The following is an 18746-nucleotide window of genomic DNA, read 5'->3' as shown; positions in this document are numbered from 1 at the left end:
ATGCTGTGGGCGGACAGACTGGCAGAACTCAGTCAGCGAGAGACCGTCGCAGGGGCAGGAGCTGTAGTTAGATGGGGCTGGGGACCCCTGAGAACCTAGAGACAGCAGGGGCTGCCCCCCCAGGAGTCTGGGGTCCCTGCGCCCGGCAGATCTTTAGAGAGCCGTCTGGAACAGCCTCTAAACCCCGACTCCAGGGCGCTCCCCAGGCATTCCGACTTGGTCGTCTGGGGATCTGCTGCTTTGGCAGGTGGGCCGGTGGTTCAGGAGGGCAGCGGGACCAGGGACCGCAGTCCCCTGGCGCCCTGGCCTGCAGCTGCTGGCTGTGGCACAGCGGCGTGACTGGGGAGCGGGGCCGGTGTGTGTCAGTTCTCGGGATCTCTAGACTAGCCAGAGGTCACGGCGAGTTCGGTTGGTGGGGGCGATGGGGCGGTCGTTGGCTCGCTTGAGTACCGGCGGGAAGATGGGAGTCAAGCGTGAGTAGAGGTGCGGTCACTGGTTGGGGTGCTTACCACTGCCCATTTAGGCCCAGAAGCCACGTGTCGAAGTGAAAATTCCACGCCCCAGGAGCGTGTCCTTGTGTGTCTGGGGGCCGGCTACGGCCAAGGGCAGAGCGGAGTCTAGCCGACGGGGGTGCCTCTGAGAGGCCTCTCCGTGTCCCCGGTCTGCTTGGCCTGAAAGGGTGAGGTTGGGGATGTGACCGGGGAAGGCAGGCCCTGTATCACGTGCAGAGGGGGAGAGCTGGCCTCCAGTACTGAGTCACTGTGTTTCCCCATCAAGAACCCCTGCACGCCAACGGAGGCCTGGGTCGCCGCGAGTCACAAGGCTCCGTGTCCTCCGCGGGGAGCCTGGACCTGGTAAGTCACCGCCTCCCCCCTCCCAAAGGCCACAGCGGATTCGTGAAATCCGCCTCCGTGTTTGGCCACGCAAAGCCCCCACTCATGAAGCCGAACAAACGCGGGTGCCGCTGATGTGGGGCCGGGGCTCCCGGGCACGTGGGAACACGGGGGAGGGCTGCTGCTTGTGCACTAGATTATTTCTGGCTTTATTGCTGACGTCTGTTCTCGTCCAGCTCCCGCCGTGTGAGCCCCACTAAGAGCCAACAGAGCTTTCCGTTGGTCTCGCGTGTGACCGTCCCGTCACCTCCTGCCTCCTTGCCCCTGTGCTTCTGCTCGCGGGGGCCTCACCCCGGCCCGTGTGGCCGGCTGGCTGCTGGTCGTGACCCTGCTCTCAGTCGGCTGGAGTCACCTGCTGGCCGCCCGCTCTTGTCTCACTGCGGGCGTGGAAAACCTCCTGGCTTGTGCTCGCAGAGGATCCCCTCCTCTCCAGGGACACTGTGCCACAGTTAGAGCCGGGAGGGTTGAGCCAGTGAACTGCCGCGGGCCAGCGAACCGCCCAAACGCCAGCTGAAGAAACAGAGAACCTTCCTTACTGCGCCTGCATCCGGGGGAAGGGAGTAGCTGGGGCCATTTTATAACCAGCCTACCACCTACGGACTCCGTTTTCTGAAGCGATGTCAGGGCCACAGGGATTTTCAGGAGGAGACGGCCACAGTAGAGTGGCGGCCGGGGCAGGCGGTACGGTAGAAGGACACGCGGGACACGCCACTGACCCGCAGAGACCAGGGGAGACGTCACGGATAGACCTGAGGTCTGCCGCGAGAACAGGGCCACGGGCTGGCCCCTCGTCCACGTCCTGCCCGCTCGGGAGCCCCCACATCCGGGTGGGGGTCCTGGTGCCGGGACCGAGTGCTGAGTAGCCATTTCCCGAGCCCCCGACTTGGTCCGTGAATAATGCAGACGATGAACTCACAGACTGCCGTTTCCGAAAGCCTCAGCCCGCAGTGCCCCGGAGCCCGCCTCTCCCCACCCGACCTCCCCCTCCCGCGCGGGTGTCTCGCTGCTGAGGGCCGGGCAGGCCGGCTGGGGCCACGTCCTCACCCGGGGAGGGTGTCGAGCGTCCTCCGGGCGAAAGGGCCCCCGAGGAGGCCCCGTCCTGTCCCTCACACTGGCCCGGGGCGAGGGGTGGTCTGCCAGCCGCTACAGGAGGGCGGAGCCGAGGCTCCTACTGTGCCCCTCACAGCCCCGCCCCCTGCACGTCCGTGCTGAGCCTTGCATAGTGTGTGGGACTGCCAGGACACAGCGCCCCTCACTGGCTTCTCTGACCCGATGGCCGGTGTCCGCGGGAGGGGTCGTCACCCCTCGGGTGCGTGTTCCTGCCTGCGAGCCTTTGCCCGCGCTGCCCTGCTCCCTGCCCCGGCCCCGGCCTCGGGCCCCCCGTGCCCTCCACAGTCTGCAGTCCAGTCCTCTGGGAGAGGCCTCCGGTCGTGGGGGCTCAGGTGGGAAGGGCCAGAAGGATAAGGGGGGGGGCAGCCAAGGGGCCCCCCAGACCGGGCGGGGCCTCAGGCCCCCCGCGTGCATCTGGCCCACCTGGTGGGTCCCCAGTGCGACCGTCTGCGAGGCAAGAGCAGCCCCCACAGGGCGGCCCCGTCTGCTTCGCCCCCTGAAAACAACATGCGAAGGGCCCGTCCCGTTCAGAGCCCAGCGGCTCGTTAAGCCCAGCCCTTGTGAGTGGGTCACAGGCCGGGAAGGACTAGAGACGCCTGCCTTCTCCCGCGGTACTTAGCAACTTAGCAGCCCCACCCACTTGGTCGGCTCCTTGGTGCTGGCCGGGGGGGGGGGGGGGGGGGGGGGGGTGCTTCTCGGGGTGCCTGTGCACCCGTCGTGACGCTCGTCTCCCGGCTCCCCAGTCGGAGGCCTGCAGGACCTCGGTGCCAGAGCGGGACAAGGCGGCCAGGCACTGCAGCGTGCAGCTCCCCGACGGGACGTCCTGCGTGGTGGCGGTCCAGGCGGGGCTGTCCATCAAGGAGGTCCTGGCTGGGCTCTGTGAGCGACACAGCCTCAACGGGGCGGCGGTGGACCTCTTCCTGGTGGGCGGGGACAAGGTACAGGGCCCTCGCCACGGGGTCTGCCCGGGGGTGGGGGTGCCGGCGGGTCTGTCTCTGTCTGTCTTGCTGGCCAGAGCTGCCTGGGCCCTCCGGTCGCAGGAACGCGTGGCACTGACTTAGCTTGTCTGCGGGGCCGCCTTCTCTGAGCAGCCGCGTGGGACGCACGGCTGTCCCGCTGCAGGCAGGATGCAGGGGCACGTTCCGGGGGCGTTCGCCCGCCCCCGCTCTGACTCGGGTCTCTGTTCTTTCCACGTGTTGCAAAGCCTCTGGTGCTGCACCAAGACAGCAGCATCCTGGAGTCTCGGGACCTGCGGCTGGAAAAGCGGACTTTGTTTCGGTACGAAAAACGCCGCTGCTGTTCCACGGGGTCTCCTGGGCCACACGTCCGTCTCTGGGGGCATCCCTGCCAGCCCTGCGTGCGCGGCTGGGAAGGGAAGGCAGGCACCCGCTTTGTGGGGTGGGGGGGAGTGGGGTGGGGTGGGGGGTGGCGGTGGCCGCACCGAGTCCCCAGGAGCCCGCAGCCGGTCACTGTCTGTCCTGCCTCACAGGTGTCCCCGGGGGTGGGCAGGTGGGACAGCACAGTGCTGGCCATCCGGCAGGACGGGCCCCCTCTTTGCCCGGGATGACAGCCCACTGAAAACCTCGGAGACGCCCCTCCCGGCTTCCTTCTCGTGCTGAGGGTGCTCCTCGGCCCCAGCCTGGCACGAGCTGCTGAGCCCCAAGGTGGCGCGGGTCGCCTGTGGGTGCCACGTCATCCCGTCCTTGAGAAGGAACATCTGAGTGTGTATTTGCAGCAGATATGTTCGTGTTCCTCCCCCTCCAACCAGGCTGGATCTGGTCCCGATCAACCGGTCAGTGGGACTCAAGGCCAAGCCCACCAAGCCCGTCACGGAAGTCCTGCGGCCCGTGGTGGCCAAGTACGGCCTGCACCTGAATGAGCTGGTGGCCAGGCTGGTGAGTGACCCGGGGGGCTTGCGGCTGTGTTCCCCACGCGGCATGCCCAGCGCCTGCTTGCTGTCGTGGCTTGCCTCTGGCACTCCTCACACGGGTGTGTGAGACCTCGGTTGGGGCTGGGCGGGGGGTGGTGGGAGGGGGTGCGGCGTGCAGGCCTGCCTCTGGAGCTCCACGTACGTGCGTGTGTGACCTGGGGGCACGCCAAGGCCCTGGGGGGCGGGTGTCCTAGTGAGTGGAAATGCTCCCTGTTTACTTACACCTTGATGATCCCAGGGAGCTCTGGGTGATAGCTGAGATGTGGTTTGGGTCCAGAGAAACAAAAATGAGAAACCAACCGCTAAAAAGCCCTGGAATCTCCCCACCGTCTGCAGATCTGATGGGCTGGCAGGGAACCAGGGGCACGGGTACGTCCCGCACCCTGAGCAGCTGCCGGGCTTTGGCAGACGGCCTTGGGTGCGCCCTCTCGTTTACATTTCCTGAGACCTAAAAATGCGCCATGTCCAAGCAGGGCCCCCGGGGCATAACGTGAGCATGTGAGGGAGACCGCACGTGGGGACAAAGAAGCCAGAGTGAACCAGGGCAGGGTCCTTTCCCCCTGTGGCCACACGGTTTCGGGGGGACGTCCTGGGGCAGGAGGCTGGCACTCCCGCGGCCCGGTCTGTGCCGAAATCACCGACGTGTTGTGGCGCATTGTGCCCGCTTACCGTGAAGCGTGGTGGTTAATGGTACAGTGTTTGCCCTGTGGTCTCTCTTCGTAGAAGGAACTTTATCAGAGCAATCTGTGATTTCAAGTATTTTGAGGATTTTAATGGTCTCTGAACTGGGCCCCAGATCGTTCAAGAGCTTTGAAATGAACGAGGGGGCTGTGTTACGTTGTTCACTGGGATCCTGAGGGTAGCCCGGGGCCGCTTCCCCAGCTCAGCAGGGAGGGCCGCCTTTGGAGTCTAGACTGTGCCGGACGGAGAGGGACTTGGACTGGGCGCCACCCGGCCTCCTGCTCTCACTCTGAGATCCTGAACTAGTGCCTCACTGCTCTCTGCCTCAGTCTCCCTGTCTGTAGAATGGGCTTGTTTGCTGGGTGAGCTGCTTTCCGGCTGCTGAGACCCTCACTGGGAAGAGAGGGTCAGCCGCCTTGGGGCTCCGGCCACGGACAGTTCTTGTGGCATGGCTTGTGACAGATGTGGCCTCACCAGTGAATACGGCCACCTAGGCGGGGAACGTGGAGAGCGGGGCAGACCCATCAGCCATCGGTCCTTTTCCTCGGGTCTGGCACCAGTCACTCCGACTTGGCATCTGGTCACTTTAATTGTCCTCTCGACCGACGGAACTTAGGAAGGCAAACTGCCAGTTCCGATTCCTTTCTTTGAACAGTGGTGTGGCCTGGGCAGCAGGGTGGTTCCCCGAGGAGAGAAGGGCGGGCCCCGTGGCCACAGCTGAGGGTGCCGCCCGGGACCTCAAGTGGCTCTGCGAGCTGTCGCCTCTGCCTGTCTGCAGAGGAAACAGTTCGCTCTCGCCCTTCGCCCCCCAACCGCCTCTGAGGGTCAGGGAGGCGGGTTTTGACGCTCGCCTCATCAGGTGAGGAGAGGTGTGCGGAGTGGATGCGACGTGTGAGACGCCGGGTCTGTGGACTGAGATGTCCGCCGCGTTCCCCGAGCGCTCTCCCCACCCCCCTACCCCGTCCTGGGTCTTGTTCCACGAGCTGTAGGCCAGCAGCCCTGCGCACGCACATCCCTCGGGCCGCAGGCGTTCCCCGAAGGCCAGCCACTGCTCGGAACCCGTGTTATCCACGTCGGCAGTGTGTGGCCGGCCCCAGGTCGGTCCCCTGCGTTGCTGGCTGGGCACCTACCGAGCGCCCTCTGAGGCAGCCCTGCCCAGGTGACAGGGCCTGGGGGCACCTGGCACGTGACTGCAGCAGGCCCGGCACGGCCTTCCCGTCAGCGGCTGGAACACACACACAGCGTCCAAAAAGCTCTGACCCGGGTGAGTCACTCCCTGCACCATCTCTGCTTCTAGAGTGGAGAGAAGGAGCCCCTGGACCTCGGCGCCCCCATATCCAGTCTGGACGGGCAACGGGTCATCTTGGAGGAGAGGGACCCCTCCAGAGGAAAAGGTGAGCGAGGCCCCTGTCCCCGGCCTGCTGGGGTCCCCTTTGCTCTGCCTCCTGAAAGCCCCCAGCCCTGCTACCCCGTGGTCTCATTTAGGGCCTCACAGGGCAGGATCCAACCCCAGCCTGGTCCGGCCCTGACCGCGGGCAGGAGGCCAACAACAGGGACTGGGAGCACGAGGGCCTCGCTCTGGGAGCCACGCACCTGCTGGCACAGCTGAACGCGTCCTCTCGGCTGTAAGAGGGGCGGGTGACAGGCCTGCCAGGAGCCCCACAGGATTGCTGCGCAGGCCCAACGTGCCCCGTGTCCGGCGCTTTGGCCAGAGTGCTCCCTCCCGGGAGGCCTTGAGGTGCTGGGCCCGAGGGTCACAGGCTGGGTCCCCACAGCCGGGTGCCCAGCCTCGGGGTCAGCAGTCAGTCCTCCACGCTTCGCCCCAACACCTCAGGGGCCTGCGCTCTCCTCAGAACACCCAGCCCCCACCTAGGCGCAGGGCAGTAGGAAGCATGCCTCCTGGAGAGGGCTTTCCGGAACCGTCTGCTGAGTCCCCGGGCGCAGAGATACTTTGCAGGGAGCTGCCGGATGCGACTCAGGGCTGCGTCTTCCCTTTCCCAGGCTCCCACCCGGCGGGGGCGCGTTCTGCTCTGAAATGTGGCTGGGCTCACAGGTCTCCGTCCCCCGCCCCGGGTGGCCTCCCTGACTGCAGTGTCCTGCTCCTCTCTGCCCCCTGGTGGCGGAGGAGGGATCTTCCGGGCCCACCCTCGGTCCCAGAGAATGCTGCGCTCTTTCGGGGGCCTGGTGGCCAGACGGGGTGGGGTGGGGTGACGGTGACACCACAGGAGGGTGCACCCAGTGTGTTTGCAAAGCTGCTCTCAGGCGGGAGCGCTGTTATTCCTCTAGGTGATTCCGGGCCAGCGGAGTGGGCTTTGGACCTCTGGTGCCGGCAGAGGCCGGCCTGTAGCCCTGACTTGGGGCAACAGCCATGTTTGAAAATGGGTCATAAATGTGAGAATCTTCTGCTGTCTAAAGAATCTTCCTGCCAGACAGTACCTGAAACGAGCCTTTCTTTCACCACGTCCAAAAAGTCCCCGTAACTGTAGGGTGGAGCCGCCATGCCCCCCACCCCCCCGCCCCGCCATCTTGCCCCTGACGCGGTGGGTGGGGGACGGTGGTCTCCTGTCCCTTGTTCTGAACCGGCATTTTGGCCTGTGTGTGCATATGAAGTGAGGGATCTTGAAAAGCTTTGGCTTCTCGACAGCTTTCTCTCGAAAAGATATAAATGTGATGATGTTTAAACGTTCAGGCGGACTTATGATTCACTGTAATTACAAAGCTTACCTCATTGTGTTCGGTCTCCACAGATAAACAGAAAAGTGCACCAGTCAAACAGAATATAGCTGTAAATTCCAGTTCCAGAAATCACTCGGCTACGGTAATTCCCCTCTGCCCTCGTCCGCCCGGTTTCCTCGCTCCTGGCTGGCGCAGCTCAGGTCGGGCCCCTCACGCCCCTCTGTCTGTCGCCCGTTCATGCCCACCGGCTCTCTGCTTGGGCCGGCCCCGCACCCCTGCTCCCCTGCAGGTGCCCGGCTCCCCCTGACCCTGGGCCATTGGCTCTCTGTTCCCCTGCGTTGGGGGTGGGGTGTTTTTGTAAACCTCATCATTGCGACCGCTTTTTCCGCAAGGCACGTAAAGCGTGTGTCGACGCGATGTGTCTCAGGGGTCCTTTCTGTCTCTAACTGATGGGTTGTGTGTACTCTGACTTTCCTTCTAATGCAGGGAGAGGAGAGAACACTAGGCAAGTCTAATTCTATTAAAATAAAAGGAGAAAATGGAAAAAATGCTAGGGATCCCCGGCTTTCAAAGAGAGAAGAATCTATTGCAAAGATTGGGAAAAAAAAATATCAGAAAATTAATTTGGACGAAGCAGAGGGTATGTGTACTTTTTAAAACTTCCGTGTTTTCTAGTGAATGCGATGTCAGTTTTCCAGGGCAACCGTTAGAACTTTCTCTGAGTTAGTGACATCAGAAGGATGCTGTCCTGCCTTACCCCTGCATCAGCCTGTGGCTCTCGGTGTAACTCTTCCCTCTTTTCAGACTGAGTATCAGGCCCCTGAGGAGCCAGGGACTGCCCTTGAGGGGCACAGCAAGCGGTCCCCCAGGATCTGTCTGCATCCCTCCCTCCCCACTTGTATGAGGGCTCAGCTAATGTCAGAGGGCCCCGGCCAGAGTCCCCACCAGCAGGGCGGGTGCCAGGTGGGGAGGAGGCACCTGGGAGGGCCCTGGGCTGGCTGACCTTGCTGGTCAGAGGCCCTGAGGAAGGCCTGTGCCTTAGCCTGTTGGGCTGGACTCCCTGTACTCCCCAGGCCTGCAGGGGAGAGAAAGGGTGGTCCAAGAGACCCTAGGAGAGGTGATCTCTTACGGAAACTTCTTTTTCTTCTGGAAGTCTGTAATAGCAGAATCAAATCTAACAGCTGTTACAGCGGCCTGAAGTTTGATCCAGGGAGGGCCTCCTAGTCAGCGGGGCTCCCAGCTAGCTCCCCCATGAAGGCCAACCTGAGCCTGCTCGCCCCACCTCCCCCGGCCTCCATTGGCCACCGAGGAGGCAGAAGTAAGACACACGCCTGCTCACTGCTGAGAGTCTTTACGATTTGAGATTTTAAACTCCTGGTCGTTTTTTGAAAACTAAGAGTGTAATTTAAATGCTGGAGAAAGCTCAGCTTAGACTCTGTCTACTTTGAACGGTGAACTCCAGTGACGGCTGGCGGAGGCCCAGGTAAGAGGGCAGGAGCTCTGGAGGAGGCCAGGGGCAAAGGGCAGGCTGTCCACAGCCTCCCCCCCCCCAGGAAGGTGGGAGATAGACCACCTTCTGCCAGAAGGTGGTGACCCCTCGAGGCCCAGCTTTCACACGCTACCGTCTTGGGGGGCTGCGGGCTCACTCGTGCCTCCGGTGCCCCCCCCCCCCCAATCATCAGGAGGGTCCGGGCCTCCAAGTGTAATCAGAGTGTGGGCGACAAACACATCACCCAAGCCGTCTGCACACAGCATGTCTGTTCGGGTCTGGACTTCACACAACTTAGTTTTGGGGAGGGGGCCTCCCCGCAGTTCTGAGGGTGCAGGTGGTAATGGAGGGCGGCGCCCGGTCGGCCCGTGGCCTGGAGTTCAGGGCAGTGGGACAGCCCACGACCAGAGCTTTCCAGACGGTGAACTTTTTGCTGTGCGTGCCCACCTCTGAACCTCTCTAAGACTGGGTCACTGTGGGGTTCTTTTCCAATAGAGTTTTTTGAGCTCATTTCCAAAGCTCAGAGCAACAGAGCAGACGACCAGCGCGGGCTGCTAAGGAAGGAGGACCTGGTTCTTCCCGAGTTCCTGCGTCTGCCCCCTGGCCCCTTGGAGCTGGCCCTCCCCCCACCCGCTGCGGCTAAGGGCCTCGGCAAGAGAAGCTTCACCAGCAACGGCAAGGAAAAGGCTCCCCGGGCCCAGGAGCCGTGGGGGCCCGTCCGAGACTGCCACGAGAGCCCGGGGACGAGCCCCAGCTCGGCCGACAGCCCACCTTTCAGTGCCCCCCAGACCCCCACGCCCCACGCCCAGGAAGCCGAGGCCGGGGGCGTCCAGACCATGGAGGGCGAGCACGTGGCCGACCTGACGCTCACGGGGGAGGGGGACATCAGCAGCCCCAACAGCACTTTATTGCCACCAACCCCCACCCCGCAGGACTCGGCCGGACCTCCGAGACCAGGTACCTCCAGGTTTGACCCCCCCCCTCACCTTTGAGTCTCTGCTAGTCCGCTGTCCGCCCGCTGTTGTCCACTCAGTTTCCAATAAAAAAAGAAACAGTTATGGTAAGTCACCCTCTACCCCAATCCTCTAGCTGATGAGGCGTTCCGGCGTGGCCGCTATCGTCACGGTCCCCGTGGGCCGGCCACCTCTGCCTTTCCTTTAGGAGCACGTGTGCGTGTGTCCGGGACGGGCCACAGAGGGGCTCAGGGCGAGCGGGCGAGGCCGCGCGATGCTCCGCAAGTGGTGATGCATCTGAGTGGCCCCCGCCTGGACAGACGGCGGCGCTCTCCCGCCAGCCGCCTCCTCGCTCCCGGGTCCCCTGCTGCCTCTGCGCAAGGTCCGGGGAGTTTCTGAAAACGTACGTGCTGTTCTTAAAACGTGCGTAGCTGGCGCTTTTAGTGTTTTAGTCTCGAGACTGGAAACCAAATAGCATTTGTCTTGAGCAAGTGGTAAGGCCCCGTGTGACTCGGAAGGGCATCCAGGTCCTCTGTAGGGAGGGCTGCGCCCGCTCGCCCGACTCCGTGAGACTGCAGCCGTGTCTGGCCCCGCGTGGCCGGGCCGGGGCTCGGGAGTCCTGGGGGTTCCCGGGCCTGGAATATGCACAGGTGTCCTCCGGACGGATGCTCGAGTTAGCGGGTGTGGAGGTGAGCAATACGGCTGCCCGCGAGCCACGAGTGTGAGGTGTATGAAGCAGGGCTCCTGGCCTTCGGAGCAGCTCCGCCCCGCTCGGAACCGGTGTCCCGAAGTGTGTGCATGCGTCACCGACCCCCATCCCCCGTCCCCCGTCCCTCGTCTCTGTGCTGTAGATGAGGAGCCTTTTCAGTGGACACTGTGATAGGGCCACTGGTGGCTGTCCTTTCTCCTCTGTGTGCTCCGTGATGCGCGGACACGGGCTGCGGGCGGCCGTTGGGGGTGACACGAATGCCAACCTTTGCTCCGGCCCCTTGCCGACGGCCGTCCGACTTGTACCGCGGGATCAGGGGGCCGGGGAAGCGCTTGTCGTGTGCGTTCTGTAGGTATGTACATATCGGGGCGCTTTGGAGAGCACGTGCCACGTGGGCAGGCTCGCCGGGCACCTGCCCGCTGACTTCGCACGGACTTCGAACGGACGCCAAACCGGGAGAAGCCTGGTCCCTCCCCGTGTCGCGCCTTCGCACGTCTGCGCTGTGGCTGACTCTCCCTCTCTGCTCTTTGTTCCGAGTCTGTGTTCTTCCAAGAGTAATAAACTCTGGGTCTTGTCATCGGACTGGTTTAAAGCTCTCTTCTTTTTCTCTTGAACGTTTCTTTCCACTTTCAGTGGGTTTGCTTTAGTACAGTGGCTTATAAAGATGTGCCACTCACTCGGGCGATACTCTTGAGCGCCTTCTGTATACCCACAGACACAGCTGTTTAGCGGTGAGCGTGGCGAGGGGGCAGTTTGAATGAGGGCCCCTCGGGGCAGGTGCGGGGAGATCCGGCCCCACACTCCGGCCACACGGTGGCCTGACAGGTAGGGGCCTCCTCTCCCCGAGAGCACCGATGCCATCGGTGGGTAGTTAGGCCTCCCCTGTCTGCCATCACCTCCAGGAGACGAGGGTCGGGCGTCGTGTGGTAGTCAGTCACCTGGAGCCCGCCGGGCTGGCCGGCCCTGGGTGGGGCTGTGCGCTCCGAGGCTGCGTCGCGGTGTCCCGCCCCCACGGTTCACCCCGCTGGGGGCGGTTTTCCCACCATCAGCTCGGAAAGTGCACCCGGGCCAGCACCCTCCGTGCCCCGGACGTGGCCCCCGGGATGTCACAGCTGCCCTGTGCTGGGCGCCTCCAGCCTGTGGAGCCAGGCCTCCCCAGCCCCCCCCCCAGCCCCCCCCCCCCCCCCCCCCGCCTGCTCTTGGCTCCGCTGAGAGGGAGGGCTCCGGCCGCAGGGACGCGGGCCACGAGGGGTGGTGAAGGGTCTGCGGCCACCCGTGTCTTCCTGGAGCCGATGAGCCTGTCTGCCGGGACGGGGCTCGGGCCTCCTTCTGTGCGACACGCGCCAACCCAGCTTGACGAGGGCCAGCCTCGTGGGGGCCTCCGAGCTAGGCTGTCCGTGGGCCCTCTGTTCATGAGGATCTCCGGCCCCACGACAAGCCTGTGTCGGGCGCCTCCCTGTTGCGATGGAAGGAAGCCCGCCCCCGAGATTCCTCCGCCAAGTGAGCGGACAGCGTCTCTCGCTAAGCACTGAATTTTCTCAGCTCGGAGGACAGGTTCCGCCTCAAGTCGCTCTCACAGATTCTAACAATTGCCGCGAAGTACTTTTAGCTACACGGTGGCCGCTGTGCATCCGCGCTGGAGACGCACAGTGTGCTGATGCCCCCGCGGCCCAGGCTCCCCAGCTCACGGCCACATCCAGGCCACCCAGCCGGTCGGCCAGCTGCCAGCCACACACCCCCAGGCAAGGGGGGTGTCCCTCTGAGGACCACACCACCCGCCCACCCTGGTCCGCAGTCCCCAGCACCCTTGCACCAAGAGGCTGTCCGCGCCTGCGTGGCCAAAGCATAGAAGTGTTCAAAAGGACGTGTGCACCGAGAAGGGAGCCCGGTGCAAAGCGCCCCTGCCCTAGGCACAGCCTGAAAATGAAGGCTGTGGTTGCTTTGAGCCTAATTCCCAAAGACGCCCCGGGAGTTCGTGGGCGCCCTTGGGCGCTTCCTGTCCTGCAGAGGACCGGTGGGGGGCTGTGTGTCCTCGGGTCCCAGCAGGAGAGTCAGATTCCAAGTGTAGGCCCTCCGTGGCCACGCACAGGGTGGTGCCGGCCTCTGACTGGTGTGAGAAGATGCCCACGTCCACATCCTCACGGAGGGCGTCGGGATGTGCCCTGTGGGGCACCTGCTTCCTAGTCAGCAAAACGATCTGTTGGAGTGAATCTTCGGTGAGAGTGCTCAGAGCCGGCAGGGCACTGGCAGCCCCAGCAGCCCCTCCCCCAGCCCTCCCCCACCCTCAGGTGGTACTGGACCCTTGGCTGGGGTCCGCCCGTGAGAAGAGGGTCAGTGGCCAGGAACCCCAGGGAACAGGGCTTGACCGTGCGGTATTCGGGAGAGGTCTTTGCGAGGGGACATCTGGAGCCGCTCCCTGATGGTCTGGGCTGGGAGAAATCTCTCCTTATCTGCCCCCGTGTCTGAGTGACGGACGGGCCAGGAGGGCCCCACGCCCCCACCCCTCACCCAGGCATCAGGCGGTGCTGGCATTGGGGGTGTGGGTCAGGGTCCTGGCTGAGCCCCTTCGGGCCCCTTTCAGGAGGCCAGGCTCCCGGGGACCCCACCGGCCAGCTGCCCTTAGCAACTGTGGGGCCCCTCGGTGACCACACGGGCACGGCCAGTGGGGCTACGCACCCCTCCCTGGGAGGGGGCCCTGCTTGGCCATTCCGGCCCGGAGTCTGGGGGGCTCAGGTGTGAGGGGACGCTGCTCAGCGTCTGAGCAGTCTGGGGGGCACAAGTGGCTCACTTGGACACCTCGCTCCACTGTTCCAGTGTCCGGGGTCCCCAAAGGCACACAGCTCTCGGGGGCCCACAGCTTACTTACCAGCGGACAGCTGGAGCTCTCGCTCCACCAACACGTAGCCCATCCAGTGGGGGTCGCTGTGGCCCGGGAATGTGGTTTCCATGGGAACGAGCTGAAGAGTTCATCAGAGGCCTTGTGCACTTGCGGGGGGGGGGGGGGGGGGGCACGCCCTTGACCTTGGCAATGAGGGTCGCCACAACCCTTGTCGTGGCTGCAGGCCCGGGAGCCTGTCTGCACATAGCTGCTCGGTGGTCGGCCCCCTCCCCCTCCCCAGCTATAGTCCTGATGTGTCACATCTGCTCAGTCCCAGGTGATGTGGAAGCCCTGCCTTACTCCAGCCGTGTCCACAGTAGCCACAGGGAGGCCTGGCATGGCCTGGGATGGTCCCAGGGCCCCAGCCCCCCCACCCCCCGTCTCACCCTCCCCCCTCCCCCCCCCCCCCCCCCCCCCCGCCGCCCCGCCCCACCTCTTCGCTTACTCTTTCTGAATGCTCTCTCCAGCAAAAGCCTGTCCCTTCCGTCCGGGTGACCAAGGGATACCCCACACTGAGCACACCTGCCTCCTGGGGGGGCAGACAGCCCAGTCCTCCCCAGTACAAACTGTGGCGTGCATGGAGGTGACTGGCTTTCTCAGGGATACGTCGGTGCTGGAGGCCTGCCACCAATCTCAGGCCACGAGTCGGAGGGAGCCCTCTGCCGGGGGCCTCGCCAGAACACCCCTTTCCAGGGGAGTGTTCTGGCGCTCCGGCCCCGCTCTGGCTGGGGTGGGCCCAAGCAGACCTTCCCCAGCTGGATGCCGGGCTGGAAGGCTCCGCAGGCTTCCCAGGGCCCACTGTGTTTGCCCAGCCCCCCCCCCCCCCCGCCCCGCCACAGCCCCAGCTCAGGCTGTGACAAGTCCGTCCTCCCAGCTGCTGAGGACGAGATGGCCCTGGGTCCCCCCGCGGCACAGCCATGCTCGGTGACCCGCCTTTTCTGTGCGTCCTTCCCACCATGCCTGCATAGGTCTGCTCCACGTGACTTCTGGGTCTGAGTGGGAACCACAAGCCGCCAGGGGCCACCTGGGGTTGGCACAGCCAGAGCACCTGCCCACGCCCCCCCCCCCAGGGCCCCATGTCCACGCCTGCACCCCACGTGGCCCCGGGACTGCACGGCCCCCATTCTCCCTGAAGTCGTCCCCTCCCCCCACCGCGTGCTGCTATGTGCCGCTGCTCGGTACAGGCTTTTGCTGAATGAAGACCCTTCGACCAGTAACCCCCTCCCCGCCCAGCACATCACGTAGTCCGGTGGGCCTGGGGACCCAGTCAGCCTCTGTGAAAGTGGTGGAACAGGGAACCCGGAGCCAGCAGAGGGCTGGGAAGGGCCAGGGGCCGAGGTCTCCTCCCTTCCCCCTGAATTTGCTAGTTCAGCAGCGCCCACGCCTCCTCGGGCTGCGGGAGCTTCTGGGGGTCAGCCTCACAGGTGATCCAGAGCACGGGCACCAGAAGTCCCAGCAAAGGCTCTGGAGGACAGAGAGGATTCCTCTTGGCCAGGGAGGGCCATGGGACAGGCAGCTGGGCTTGGGTCCCGAAGGAGAGCTTGGAGGTGGCCGAGGGGTCGAGCCAGGCCTCTGGGTCCGGCCCCACTCTACAGCCCTGTGCCCTGCTGTCCCCGAGAGGAGGGGCCCGGCTCTGCTGTCCCGGTGTCCTCACTCGGAGCCTTGAGAATCAGAACAGACCTGGCTCTGTTGGCACAGAGAATGCCAGCGGACAGCGGAGGGGTGGCCCAGGGACGGACGGCACGCGAGGGGCAGGAGAGCTCCCACCGCTCCAGATTGCAGGGGGAGCTCCAGCAGGGTCACGCTCGGAGGGGTCAGCCAGGGGACAGGGTCTCCAGTACCCTGAGAAAAGGAGGGGTCGGCAGAGCAGCCCGAGTGAGCAGGAGACCAGGTTCTGGGTGTTTGAGGGACACGGGACAGAGGACCTCCATGAGCCTCGCCGAGCGCGGGCCTCGCGCACGGGGCAGAACCAGGTTCCCTTTGGAAATGGCAGCCGTGTGGCCCTGTGGGGTCCTCACACTGGCCCTGCCGGGGAAGCCTGCTGCACGGCCCCGGGTCCTGCCCTGAGTCACAGGCCCAGGGCCACCCCTCCCTCAGGGCAGCAAATCTGAGCAGGGCGGGCTGGAAGGGCCTGGCCTGTGGCCACCCTCCCTGTGACACTCGTGCCCTTGACCTGTGGACCCCCCCACTGCCCTGTCTCCAGAACCAGTCACTCCTTCCTCCCCATCCTGAGCCCACTGAGTTGCCCAGGGGCCCGCGGCCAAGACCTGACCGCCACCCCTGAAGCTCCCTGTGTTCCCAGGGGGTCTGTATGGGGCTGGACAGGAGAAGACCGGGCTCCTGAGCCCGTGTGGGGCCACAGGCCCTTTCATGCCCTGGACAGATGCCCACACTGGGGGCAAATGATTAAGGGGGGCAAATCCCTGCCTCTCTGCACGCCCCCAGTCCCAGAAGAGCAACTTCATCATCCCCAGGCCCTGCAGCCTGGTGCTGGGGCTGTGGGAACGCAGTGACGAGCCGGGACGGGGAGATCCCAGCAGGCCCCAGCAGGGTGTCTGTTGAGCACCCGAAGGGCTGTGGCGTGTGGACCCTCGGACCTTCTGGAGGGCAGGCTTTTTGGAGCTCCACCGACCCCCCCAACTGCTCTGCCACCACTGGACCTGCCTGAACGGGACGGGCCTCGAGCAGCCCTCTGTGGGTCGGGGGTGACCCACGCGGGCCAGGCGCCTGATGCCGATATGCGTGGAGGCCCAGGTAAAAGGCCTTCCTTTCGCCTCCTTGACTCGTCGCTGAGAGGTCGGGCTGGACGCCCTCACGGGGGGGTGCGTGCCTCTGCCTGCAGCCCGGACTTGCCCCGGGGTGGGGGGTGGGGGGGCGCGGAGGCGCCTCCAGAGGTGTGGGGTGCGGTGGGGTCGGGTGACGCTGGGGGCCACAGGGCCGCTGGTAAGCCCGGACTCCTGACCGCCACAGTCATCCCCACTCTTGCTTGTAGGCCTTAGAACCAGGGAGGGAACAGTCTTCCCCTCCACGGCAAGGCTGGGGAAACTGAGGCCCAGGGAGGGGCAGTCAGCGGAGCAGGACACCGTGTCCCTGGGGGCTGTGCTCCTTCTCCAGCCTGTCCACTGTGGGCCGGGGCTTGGGGCCTAGGGCTCCCCCTGCCCCCCACAGGCACCTGAGGGTCCAAGGTCACCCCTGCAGATGGGACAGCACTCCCGCCCGTCCCTGGCCAGACAAGGGCCCTAGAGTCCCGCCTGCGCAAGTAGCCGTGGTGGCACCGCTGGTCCCACCCCGAGGGTGAGCCGGGAGCGTGGTGAAGGGGGCCGAGGGTGTGGCCAAGCACACCCACGGCCGCCCCAGGCTGGTCCCCGGGGCTCCATCCGGATGACACACTTCTGCCCTCCGGTGGCCCTGCTGGGAGACGTGACTCCCCGCCCCCCCCCCCCCAGGGTCTAGAACCTTCCGAGGTGGTTTCAGGCAGCCCGGGGGCAGGGGTGGGGTGGAAGGAAGGTGACAAGGGGTGCCCAGGACCTGGAGGAGAGGCTGGGAAGGACCAGACTTTGTGAGGGTGAAGACGTGTCCCCAAAGCAGCAGTCCGGAGGACAACCAGGTGGCCAGGATGGGAGGGCTTGGGGCGGAGGCGTGGGGGGGGGGGGCCCAGGAGCCAGGCTTGGGCCCCTGCCCGACTCTGGCCTGAGCCCCAGCCTGCGGAGAAGCCCCACACTGAGGTCCGCAGGTGGAGTCCGGGAGCACCTGGCCTGAGGAACAGCCCCCACCCAGTGCTGGGTCCCCCCCACCAGCCTCGGGAGAGCTGCTCCCCGGAATCCCCTGCGTGGCCAAGGGCCCCATCCCACCCCCCACTTCCCTGAGACCACCCCACCCACCCCGGCCTGAGGGGTGAGCCCTGCAGACAGCCCCAGCAGGAGGGATCAGGGGGCCACACTCACTCGGCCTAGGGGGTTTGGGGACCTCAGCAGGTAGCTGACTTCTGTTCTCAAGCCACAGTCGGCCCACGGGAGGGCCACGGGAGCGTCTGAAGGGCACAGGTGACCCGACCCAGGGTCCCCACCTTTGCCATCCCCCTGCACCAGCCTCTTATGACTCAGGCCCAAGCCCCCTGGCTGGGCCCTCCACACCATGCGGCACATCTGCTGAGAGCCCCCCGCCGTTCTGGGTGGCGGGGGGCCCGTGAGGGCCTGGGGGCGTGCTTACTTAACCAGAGGTTGAGGTCGGCGCCCTGCAGATAGCTGCAGGGCAGACCTTCCTGGCACTTCCGCCCCAGGCCCAGGGCGCCCAGGGTCACGGATCACCTGTGCCTATGTGACGAGGGTGGTGCAGTCTGCTGCCCTGGGTTCCTGCTGGGCTCCAGAGCCCAGGGCAGGGCAGACTGGTGACAGTCTCTCTCTTCTCCCTGTGACAGGAGGCGGAGCGAGAGGCAGCCAGGGCCTCCCAGTCAACACCATCATCGACGTGGACCGCGTTGCTGGCTTGGCACCTGGGCCAGGCAGCAGCATCCCCAGGGTGCGGACGGGCCCCCAGAGGTCACGGGCCAGCGGGCCCCTGACCTCGGACCTCCGTAGCCTGAGCCCCGTCCCAGGTGGGCCTGCCAAGCCCAAGGCCGGCCCATACCATGCGACCTTCGTCTGAGGCTGCCGCGAGGCCCGACCCCGCGTCTGAGCTTCCCCACCTGGACACGTGTGCAGAGGCCCATGATCTCGTGGGGACAGCCCCATATCATCTTGAGGGCCTTGGGGGGGGCCACCTTGGCCGCCACACCTTCGGGAGCCAAACCAGGAGAGGGCAGGGGGGCCCGGCCTTGGATGCTGGCCACAGCTGGCTCAGTGGGTTCCTCAGACCCTGTCCCCTGCTGCCCCTTGGCTCCGGCCTTCCCTCAATAAATCAACTTTGGGGACCCCCCGAGTGTCAGCCTCATGCTGGGTGCGGGGGCCATAGACCCTGCACTTGGGAAGCCATTGTCTTGGGGGCTTATCAGGAGAGGGGTTGAGAAGAAAATGGCTCTTGGTGCTGAGGTCAAGGGTGGGCAAAGAGAATGAAGGCAACCAACCTAACGGGACCCAAGGTCGTGGTGCTCCAGAGCGTGAGAGGAAGCGACCCTTCTGAGTCAGGGCTCCTGGTCACGTCCGCTTTGTACCATGCCCTGCGGGTCAGTGCGGGGCTCCTTCTGGGGCCACCGCCGGTGGGGGCAGGGCTCAGCCTGGGAGACCCACAGACGGCGGGGCACTGGGCTGCTGTGGCTCCCACGCGCGTGGGGACTCTTCAGGCGGCCCCGCCTCAACCCCTGCGCCTGGCCCCAGAGGGGTGGTCTGGCGGGGCCGTCTGCGGAGGAACCACCGAGAGGAAACCTGACCGCCCAGAAGGCCTGGGCGCAGCCGGCCCGAGGCCGTGGTGAGTTTGGCTACAGAGCGGCTT

General features: G+C 65.1%; 1 protein-coding gene across 7 annotated transcripts in view; it reads left to right on the top strand.

Moving 5' to 3' along the window:
- RGS12 (regulator of G protein signaling 12) overlaps window positions 1-18228 on the top strand; it is a 119561-nt gene extending 101333 nt beyond the window's left edge. For 5 of the 7 annotated variants that reach the window (XM_045474712.1, XM_045474710.1, XM_045474716.1 and 2 more), the window contains 9 exons: window positions 778-854; window positions 2747-2941; window positions 3208-3281; window positions 3772-3898; window positions 5912-6008; window positions 7362-7432; window positions 7777-7930; window positions 9275-9736; window positions 17737-18228. In XM_045474712.1, coding sequence (XP_045330668.1) covers window positions 778-854; window positions 2747-2941; window positions 3208-3281; window positions 3772-3898; window positions 5912-6008; window positions 7362-7432; window positions 7777-7930; window positions 9275-9736; window positions 17737-17963 — 1484 coding nt within the window. In that variant the 3' untranslated portion in view covers window positions 17964-18228. Of the gene's footprint in view, window positions 1-777; window positions 855-2746; window positions 2942-3207; window positions 3282-3771; window positions 3899-5911; window positions 6009-7361; window positions 7433-7776; window positions 7931-9274; window positions 9737-17736 lie in introns of those variants that run through there. The other 2 variants (XM_045474713.1, XM_045474714.1) reach the window with 2 other exon arrangements.
- The last annotated feature ends 518 nt before the right edge of the window (window positions 18229-18746 follow it).

The sequence above is a fragment of the Leopardus geoffroyi genome, chromosome B1 (assembly GCF_018350155.1).
Source record: "Leopardus geoffroyi isolate Oge1 chromosome B1, O.geoffroyi_Oge1_pat1.0, whole genome shotgun sequence".
NCBI classification, from domain to species: domain Eukaryota; kingdom Metazoa; phylum Chordata; class Mammalia; order Carnivora; family Felidae; genus Leopardus; species Leopardus geoffroyi.
Note: the sequence above shows the minus strand (reverse complement) of the source record. Positions and strands in the feature narration are given on the sequence as shown.